Below are 10,555 nucleotides of genomic sequence, written 5' to 3' on the forward strand. Positions count from 1 at the left end.
TATATATATATATATGTGTGTGTGTATACACACATATCTGGATTATCGTTTCGATATCTTATTATTGTTTATATACGTTTTTTAATACGTTTGTACTAATTACTGCGCCATGTACAGAGTGTCCCACAAGATTTCTGCCAAACGCTTGTAGATAGAATGGACTAACTAAGTTAAGAAGTCTTCTACCATTTTGCAATGATTGACAAGATATTAATTAGCAAAAATATGGATCTTCAATAATTTTTATTAAAATACTATCAACTTTACAGAAAAATAGCAAGAGACAAAAATTGCTTATTTTCTTCTCATAAAGTTCTGAGAATTTTTTCAGAATTTTTTAATACCATATTTTCCCATGTTGGTCAAAATAGTTACCAATAAGAAAATGCAGTACTAAAAAATTACTATTAAAAATTCTAAAAAAATTCTTAGAGCTTTATGAGAAGAAAATAGATAATTTTTATCTCTTGCTGTTTTTCTGTAAAATTAATTTAATTTAATTTAATTTAGTTTAGTTTAGTTTATTGCAAAGTTTTATGAAGAAGATTAAGATGTTAACAGACTAATAGACATAAAATATAATATAATAGACTATAGTAACAAATGATTAGGCGTCAGCAAAATTGCTGTTACAAAGTTTATCAATAACAAAGACAACAATACAATAAGAGGTAAACCAATAGGCTTTTGAAATCATACACACACACACACACACACACACACACACGCGCGCGCGCGCGCGCGCGCGTAATATAATAGTATTAGAGTAAAAAATTATTAAAGATCAATATTTAACAATTTTTAGTAATTAATATCTCCACCATTGTGAAAATTGCAAAATGATAAAAGATTTTTCATTCAGTTTAATCCGCTCTATCTACAAAAAATATTTTGCAGAAATCTCGCGAGACCTTGTATAATCACACACCTCAGTGATTGAATTGGAAAAGACGCCATTGCGGATAGTCAGGAGATTCGAATTTTGGCTGGAATAATACATATTTTTCGCAATTTTTATAAATTTTTTAAATATTAATAATTTATTAAATCAATCAATTTCATTGATATTATTTCATTTTCAGTTTATGATTGCATTTTAATAGTAGTAATCAGCGAGCAATTTGTATAGCAGATATAATTGAAAAATGTATTTAAAATCTATATTGAAAAATATTAGTCATCTCTAAGACATCTTTAGCTCTGACAATATTCTTCGTATTTATTTTAAATTATAACAAGAACGCAAAACAGTGTAATGTAATTCAGTTCAATGTAATTCGGTCTTGATTTTCATTTATTTCTTTTGATCTTAATGCAAATTCGATTTCTTCTGTTCTGAAATACTCTAAACACTCATACGTTACATTTATGGAATTATATTATAAAAGGAAAGAAATTACGAGAATAAAATAATACTTGGCAGTAATAAAATAATACTAACGCAAATAATACTTGGAAATTATATTGAAAGTTCGTCAACTTGCAGATGTTATATATTTATATATTAAATAGGTGTGTGAAAAATTATATCAAGATTAATTATTGAAACATTTATTGAAACAAAAGAAGGCACTAAAGAAATTATTACAAATATATACAATAATAAACTAAACTTTATATCTTTCATTATAAATCCTGTAAATAAGAAAATAGTAGCGTATTCTTTTTTCTGATTTATATTTTATTTATTTTTTTGTTTTCGCTATAGTCTATATATAGTTACGTATTGGGAGTACAAATTAGTTCGGTCCATTCAAAAATGCATTTATTTCAAAACAAAATGAATGAACAGATCAATTAAAGTATTGTCCATCGCTGTCTACTACTTCTTTCCATCTCTCAGGCAATTTTCGAATTCCATCTCGAAAAAATGATTCGTCTTTGGAGGCGATCCAATTTTAGAGCCAATTTTTTATTTCTGCGAAAGAAATGGAACCAGTGACTTTCCAAATCGTGCTGCATCCTTCGGAACAACCAGTAATTAGAAGAAGGAATGTCCGGAGAATACGGCGGGTGCGGTAAAAATCATCCCATTTGAATGTTTCCAAATATTTTTTTACGACTTTAGCGACATAAGGCCGAGCGTTGTCATGAAGAAGAATAATTTTATCAAGTCTTTGCTTATATTCCGGTCGTTTTTTTCGCAATGCACGGCTCAAACGAATCAATTGTAGCCGATACCGATCGCCCGTAATGGAATCGCCAGGTTGCAGCAGCTCATAGTAAACAAGACTCTTTTGGTCCCACAGATACAGAGCATGATCTTCGAACTATGAATGTTCGATCGCGGTGTTGATGTTGAGGTCGATGGCAACGATTGACCGAGCTTAGCGTAATATTTTTTCTTCTTGGGGTTGTCGTAGAATATCCACTTCTCATCTCCAGTCACAATCCGATGCAAAAAATCTTTTCTCTGTTGTCTTTGAATCAGCTGTTCGCAAGTGAAAAATCGCCTTTCAACGTCTCTCGGTTTCAGTTCATAAGGCACTCAATTTCCTTGTTTTTGAATCATTCCCATGGCTCTCAATCGTACAGAAACGGCTTGTTGAGTTACTCCCAATGATTCTGCAAGCTCCTCTTGCGTTTGATCTCTGATCTTCTTCGAGTAATGCCTCTTAATTCTTTGTCTTCGAATTTTTTTGGCTGACCAGAGCGGGGCTTGTCTTCAACGCTGAAATCTCCATTTTTGAAACATCGAAACTATTCCTTACATGATTTATCAGTTGGAGCAGTGTCACCATAAACTTCGACAAGCATTCTATGGGCTTCAGCCCCCACTTTTCTTTCAATTAAAGCAAAAAATCAAAATCTCCCGCAAATGCTGCTTGGTTAACACAAAATTCGACATTTAAAAATCAAGGTAAAAATGTAAAAATCAAGGTTTTATGAAACTCAAAGCGATATAAACTGAATATTATTAGCAGATGTTTAATCTCTCTGAAACCGTCAAAATCAGCTGTTACTATGAACCATTCACAATAGCTGAAGGCTATCTTTAGGGAAACGGACCGAACTAATTTGTATTCCTAATATTTTAAATTAAGAAATAAATTTTACCGTCTGTATTTTCATTTCTGTGAATAAAATAAATATTGGATAAGAAATATCTTACATTATTAGATGCAAAAATTAGTTCGTAAATAGCATATATAATAGCATATATAATAGCAGATATTATATATGTATTTTGAAAATTATCGGTAAAATAAGGTAAAAAAAAAAAGTTTCCAGTTATTATTATTTTGGTTTAATAATAAGAATTTCAATAAATGCAGTAAGACTATGTAAAAGTACTTTGAAATATTTTATTTATATTTTAGTTGAATTTTTCAAAAACAAAAAAATGTTTTTATTATATAGGTAGTATAATAATTTTGCAATAAAAATTATTTGTTATTACTAAAATTAATACACACAAAGATATTTTCACCTGACCCGAATGTTTTCAGTATAGTAAAATATTTTTATAAATTGTTTATTTATTACACACAAAAATGCACAAAGGTATAAATATTTTGTCTATAGCTTATTAAATAATTGAGAATGAAAAAATTAACTACGATTTTTATTAACTGTGTGCAAATGTATTGAAATAATTATGGATTATCGCAATAAAAAAAAAACATTTCTTGTGTTTCATTAGAGCATGGATGGATATATAAATTTTAATATCTGAAAAACTAAATAAACAATATGTGAAACAATATACGAAAAGTACAGACGCATCCATAATTAAAAATCAGATATCAAACTACTATATAATATCATATTCTAGTAGAAATATATAATAAATTACTAGGTACGTTATATATGACTTGATATCCGATTTTTAATTTAACGAACGTGATTAATGTTTGTTATATTGATACAATATCAACAGACTAAAGTTGTGCGAGTATTTATAAGTCGATGTAAACCGAGGCCGCTTAGTCGTCAAGAGTACTATAATGCAAAATGCAATCGTTGGAATGGAGCGGTAAGTGCACAATTTCCTTGGATCGAGATCAAATAACAGACGAAAATACAAACGATATATTTGCATCTTGCATATCCATCTTTTCTAAACGCTTTTGTGATGTTTCTTTAATTAACATATCTGTGTTATGTAAAAAATAAATTTAATTATTATTTAATTAATATAATTGTGTTTATTTTAGAAATGCGTTTATTAATAATACTGATATTCCTCACTGTTACCAGAGGATTTCAATATGTTGTTCAAAATGGTATTTTTGAAGTATTAGACAGATATGATCCTAATCTGATAGTCAGCAGAATCACGACAAAAGGTGAGTTATAATATGTAATTTCTTACGTTCTTCATTATTATTAAATTTCTATTAAAGTGCTCTTCAAGCACTCAAGATCCAGCTAGACTGTTTAAGATATCTAATTCTATAGATTGTATTTCTCACATACACGGTCCTATAAGATTTAATATTACATTTCTGTGGTCAATTTCAAGATAAATAACGTCCATATTAACATATAGAACTTAGTAAATAATAAAATAATTAGAATTGCATTTAACATATTTTCTTGAATTAAATAGTGTAATTCCATTATTTCAATTAAATTAATGATATATATTAAATAGGAGCAGTAGTAGCCTATAAAAATGATTAAAAATAATTCATATTGAATATAATTTAATATTATGAATTTAACATATTTTCGTAAGCTTCAATATTTCTTCCTGTTAATTAATATCTCTACAAAATCAATATGAATTTTATACGTTTTAATGAAAGAGCTGCATTGATAAATATAATATTTATTTCAGATGGCACGAAGATGAATAATATCTTTTTCACGAAAAGTAATAAATTTATAGACACTTCATTCAAGAAAGATCCCGATAATGCATTCCTCATAATCACTCGTACACTCCACGATCCCAATGGCGAACTCCTTGATTGTTTCCAACTTAATGATAACACACAATGGTTCGGCGGGCCACAATTTCGCTATCAGCACTGGCCTATACAGAATATGTATTATGAGGACGAGCCGTACTTGCCTACGCATCCTTCAAACATGGCATTAGCTGAACGTTATTGGCTATCCAGCAAAGGAATTTACATCTACGTGGACGATGCAAGCCCGCTATTCCTCGATCAGAACAATTATCGGGATAAGTATTTATGCATGATCGCCAAGAACAAAGCGCCCTATCAGCATCGCGACGTCATCAATATCACATACACAATAGGTTTTTTTTCGAATCCGAAAGCTGCTCATCAATACGCAGTAAAAAAGCATTTAGGTAGGCCGACGGATCACCCCGACAGCCTGATGATTAAATATCCTATATGGTCTACCTGGGCCAGATACAAGACCAATATCACCGCGAAAGTGGTAGAAACTTACGCGGATGAAATCGTCGCCCATAGATTCAAGAATAGTCAAATCGAGATTGACGATAACTGGGAGACCTGTTACGGCTCCGCTGAGTTTAATCCCATCAAGTTTCCCAATGTCAACGCTCTTACGCAACGATTGCAGGAAAAGGGCTTCCGCGTCACTTTGTGGATACATCCTTTCATCAACCGAAATTGTGAACCCGCGTACTCCACCGCGCTGAATAAGGATTACTTTGTTAAAAATCAAGATGGAAACGTTCAAATGTCGTGGTGGCAAGGTAAGAATTAGTTCAAAATCGATGTTCTTTGTTGCAGAGAAAACGATGATTATTCTCTGCAGTTGCCAAATTTTTTAAATACCCTGCGTCACTTAAAGAAATAAAAAGCGATATTTATTTGCAAACGAATTTATGAATTTTCAATCTTTTAATGTACCTTCAATTATATCTTTTTTAGGTTCAGATGCCGCCACGATTGACTTTACAAATTCGAACGCTGTGACATGGTGGACAAATCGCCTGAGTCGTCTTCAGCGAGATTTAGACATCAACAGCTTTAAGTTCGATGCCGGCGAAGTGTCCTGGTTACCACAGGTGCCGAAGTTAAATGATCAGTCTGAGTTGCAGCCAGGTATATTCACAGAAGAATACGTCCGCAAACTCGCATCAAACTTCCCCCATAATATTGAAGTGCGGGTAGGATGGCGTACTCAGGACTTACCGATATTTGTTCGCATGATCGATAAGGATACCAGGTGGACCTGGAATAATGGTTTACCCACGCTGATCACGACGTTACTGCAGATGAATCTTAATGGATACGTCTATGTGCTGCCAGACATGATCGGCGGCAACGGTTACGGAACGGTACCATCTAAAGTCTTATTCATCAGATGGTTGCAAGCCACCGTCTTCATGCCATCGATGCAATATTCTTTTGTGCCATGGGATTTCGATGAAGAAGTAAGTAATATGGAAAATCTTAGATGAATGGAGGAATGTTGTACGATAAGTTAACGAATTTAATTCCCTTAAATCATATTATAATATTGCAAAGAAATAATGTCCATCTATATTTTACCAGACTACCAAAATCTGTAGAGAATATACCGAATTACACACAAATTACTCGACAGAAATTATAAAAGCCATGCGACAGGCTGTTAAAAAAGGCACTCCTGTAAATCCACCCATTTGGTGGATTGATCCGCTCAACTCAGAAGCTCACAGGATTAATGACGGTAAGTTCATAAAAATATATAAAATTATATTTTAAATTTATCAAACATCTAAACAATCAATCTTATTCATAAATGTTCTTGACAAATCTAGAAAGCACGATCACTTGATAGTGATCTTAAAATAATTGATGATTGAATGTTGCTGCTTAACTGAATTATAGAATATCTCCTTGGTGAATCTATATTGGTTGCTCCGATAGTTGAAGAGGGTAACGAATATCGTGATATCTACTTACCTAAGGGAATATGGTTGGATATGAATCGAAAAATCACTCATGAAGGACCGAAATGGCTGGAAGACTATCATGCTCCTTTAGACGTACTTCCTTTCTTCAAGAAATCATAAGCAAAGAATTTAAAAATTTTCAGTAAAATATTTATTTGTATAAATATACATGTATAAATTATCTTGTAACATGTCATATATTTTGAAATTGCATACCTTCCTCTTCTTATGTGAAAATCGAACGTTAATCAGAGAAAAACAAGCAGAAAATAAATTCGCTACCTGCTTGTCAATAAGGATCGAATCTCTGCGTTAAGTATTTTAATCACTACGTCATCATCCGTGTAATTTCCGGTCCTTAAAAGAGCATCACGTTCCTCTTTCAACATCTGCAATCGCTCATTGTATTCTTTTGATTTATCATCAACGATTTTATTACTATTACAGGGAATGTCATAACAAATGTCATCAGCTGTCGTAAATATTTGATTGTAAGTTTCTTTCGTAGAGGATTGTTTCGGCTTGATCACATCAATTTCTTTTTGAAGCTCTTTCAACAAAAGTTGATCGTTGTCCAAAGCTTTTCTGTCTACAGACAAAATTTCCGCAATGCTGTATGTGAGAAAAGTGAAAGTAAGTACAGGAAAATACACTTCCATATCAAATTATATTATGTATTTCAATTGTTCCGATGTTATAATGCATTGTAAAAAATCTATGTACAAGCTTGTAAAATAATTTGACATTAACTAAATTTCAATTTCAAGAAATTTTATGTTAAACATGTCGCGAAAAATAAAAATGTTCTATATTTTTGCTTTCTATTTACTGATTTCAATACTGATATCAAAATTTTGTCATTAGTGCTTTTACCTGAAAAGGATTCCTATAATAAGATTAATTATATATATATAATAAAATTAAAATAATGCTATAACATATAACGTACTCTGCACTCATTAGTTCTTCCCTATTGTTCTTGATTTGAACTTGCATGGCTTCTTGATAATCCACTTTCATTCTGTGTAATTCGCGAACTGCTTTGCCCCATTGTTCTCTAAAAAATTCTTTTCCTTTCTGAGCATTATCTAATTTTTCCTCGAGAATTTTTACTTCTTGCAATAAAGACGCTGTTTGATCTTGAGTTAATGATGCCTTTTGATATATTTGCAATTCGTCCATTTGTTTACTTATCGACGATTTCATATTCTCGTTTTCATACGATAATATTTCCATTTGTGTCTCTAAAGCAACTTTTTTCTCCTCAAGTTTAGCAATCTGCATAAAATGTAAATATCATACGATATAATATTTAATAGTCCTCTTTTTAAGTATATATTACATAAGAGATGCAGATCCAAAACGAAATATATATAACTGAGATATTCTTCACAAACCTTTGACGTAAGATCACTTTGCGTTGCATTCAACAAATCTTTAAGTTCTTGTAACTTGGTTTCATATCTCCATTGCAAATCCTCGTTTGCCTTTATCAGTCTGGTCTCATTTTCCAGGCTCTTCAATCTACGATTTCGCAAATCTTCAGTAGCGTTGTTTAAACTGTTGGCCAATGTTTTACATTGTTCGACACTGTATGCGAGCTTTGATTCCAGATTTTCCTTCTGCATTCGCCATTCCTCACTCAGCATGTTCAAATGTCGTTCTTCCTTTCTTTTGAGCTAATTCATATCACAAATAATGTCATTAAATAATTATCGATCAAATTGCTGTTATCTCGTACCTCAGCTTTTACCTCAGCTTTAAACATTTCTTTTTGGCGTTCCTTCCAAGTTTCGAGCTCGTCCACTATTTTATACGCTAAGCTATCGTCCAATATTGGTGGGCCAAGATTTTTATCTTAAGTAAACCATTTCAATAAATAAAGAGCTGAAGTTCTATCGTTAAGAAATAATACAAATAGGAAATAAACATAAATATTTTAATAAATTTAATGTATATCTACCGATGGTTTCTTTCTTTAATATACAATGCGGTCCACGATCTTCTAATTTCAGTGTAATGTCGATATCAGCAATTTTATTTCGATCTGTATCGAACAGAGATAATTTATACTGACATTCGAACTGAAAAAAGTTCTTGTTTTAATTTTTATTATTTTATAAGATTTATATATATATATATTAATATTACCTTTTCTTGACAAAATAACGGTTTTACATCAAGCACTAGTAGTGACAATTCATCACTTTCATTTATGTCGCATATACTAATTTTCGGTGGAAAAGATTCTAGTAATTGTTTTATTTCATTTGGTGCGGATATAAAGTGAAATTGGCATACAACATCTTGCAATTTAACTTTCTCGTTTAGTAAAACTGGCATTGTTGCATACGCTGTTGACATGACTTCAGTTTTTGGATGGTGAAATCTATGTAGAAAAATTATATTAAAAAGAATTGAAAAGGAAATATTATTATATTCCTTATTATATTCCTTTAATTGAAAAAATATATATCAATCAAACCGAAATTTAATTTCCTGTCCCGATAACATTTCAGATACCAATGATATTGCCTCAAGTGAAATGCGTAAACAATAGCAGTGATAAGATCCATCTCTGATATGATTTTTATTAACATTGTACAGGATTCCATCGCACGAGCGCGAACATGTAACTTTAGATTCCGTTTGATGTTTTAAGCATTGGCAATCAACAGATTGTTTGTTTACATTTTTATATTCCTTTGTACATTTTTCTTCATTAAGAATATTCTTGAAACTAGATTTTCCATAATCGCCACTAGGATTTCTGTGAGACTCAATTTCTGGACATCTCTGAAATCAGATATTTTAAATTATACATAATCTTCACACTATCAATTTTGATAATCACTAGGGTGGGATATTATTGATAAAATGACTAAGTTTCTATTCTACCTGATCGACATTATTTATACTTTCTTCATTACGATTCATTTGAGTGTTAGACATCATATGATTGTTAGAGTTCATTGCTGTATCAGAGTTGAACAAAATATTTGTTTTATTTCCAATATATTGCAATTTAAGTTGCAGATCAAGGTAAAGTTTCTGATGGTTCTGGTTTTCAATGGATTTTTCTATCGAATCTTGTTTAATTAGAAAACATTGTTCGTTTAAAGTAGTACTCGCATGCGAAGCACATTTGAGAAATTCTTGCAAATTATCTACGGGTACTAGAGATTGCAGATTAACTGATGATTCAGCTATTAAGTCATTTTCATGTTTTAAATATATTAACAAATACGGTTTTGATTGTAAGTATTGCTTTAAGACACTTAAGGAGCTTCGTATTCTCATTATTACTTTTTCGGGGACAAAATGAGATCTATTAGATTCTGTCTTGAACGGTCTCAGTTCTACATCATTTTCCAGAACTCGATATGAGAGTACAGTGCTATGTTTATTTGAATTTTCAGGTAATAATAAATGCAAATTTTTTATGTACATAGCCATGATACTTAATATGAATAATTCACAACAAGTATCTAAAGGCCCCAATTGAATCAATTGCTCATCAGGATACAAATAAGGGATTATTTTAGTACTTTCCAAAATAACATCTTTTTCTATCAAACTTCTACTGTGCTACGAAATAATATGATGTGATAGTGATAACTTATATATTAGGTATGGAAAAAAGTTCGTGGCGTTTTTCCTGTTAGATGTAAACGAGAAAAACGCCATGAACTTTTTCCCACACCTAATATATATATATATATATAT

General features: G+C 31.3%; 2 protein-coding genes across 2 annotated transcripts in view; one reads left to right on the forward strand and one right to left on the reverse strand.

Annotated features, from left to right (window-relative positions):
• Positions 1–3,895: 3,895 nt before the first annotated feature.
• LOC108687040 (uncharacterized family 31 glucosidase KIAA1161) lies at positions 3,896–6,949 on the forward strand. Its single transcript, XM_018192634.1, has 6 exons — positions 3,896–3,976; positions 4,158–4,289; positions 4,784–5,641; positions 5,820–6,325; positions 6,447–6,603; positions 6,765–6,949. The coding sequence occupies exons 1-6, from the start codon at positions 3,955–3,957 to the stop codon at positions 6,947–6,949; spliced, it is 1,860 nt and encodes a 619-aa protein (XP_018048123.1). The 5' UTR covers positions 3,896–3,954.
• A 102-nt stretch (positions 6,950–7,051) lies between these two features.
• Positions 7,052–10,555, reverse strand: part of LOC108686948 (centrosomal protein of 120 kDa-like) — a 4,581-nt gene continuing 1,077 nt past the window's right edge. Inside the window, exons 4-10 of the mRNA XM_018192480.1 lie at positions 9,315–9,625; positions 8,981–9,218; positions 8,793–8,913; positions 8,583–8,686; positions 8,227–8,508; positions 7,779–8,107; positions 7,052–7,441 (exon numbers count right to left, since the gene is read on the reverse strand). Coding sequence (XP_018047969.1) covers positions 7,108–7,441; positions 7,779–8,107; positions 8,227–8,508; positions 8,583–8,686; positions 8,793–8,913; positions 8,981–9,218; positions 9,315–9,625 — 1,719 coding nt within the window. The 3' untranslated portion in view covers positions 7,052–7,107. The remainder of the gene's footprint in view (positions 7,442–7,778; positions 8,108–8,226; positions 8,509–8,582; positions 8,687–8,792; positions 8,914–8,980; positions 9,219–9,314; positions 9,626–10,555) is intronic.

The sequence above is a fragment of the Atta colombica genome, unplaced genomic scaffold, assembly GCF_001594045.1.
Source record: "Atta colombica isolate Treedump-2 unplaced genomic scaffold, Acol1.0 scaffold198, whole genome shotgun sequence".
NCBI lineage: Eukaryota > Metazoa > Arthropoda > Insecta > Hymenoptera > Formicidae > Atta > Atta colombica.

Coding starts and splice junctions, on each gene's coding strand:
- LOC108687040 (XM_018192634.1), top strand. CDS start 3,955: ATGCAATCGTTGGAATGGAGCG. Junction 3,977..4,157: donor GCAATCGTTGGAATGGAGCG/GTAAGTGCACAA, acceptor TGTTTATTTTAG/AAATGCGTTTATTAATAATA. Junction 6,604..6,764: donor AGCTCACAGGATTAATGACG/GTAAGTTCATAA, acceptor ACTGAATTATAG/AATATCTCCTTGGTGAATCT.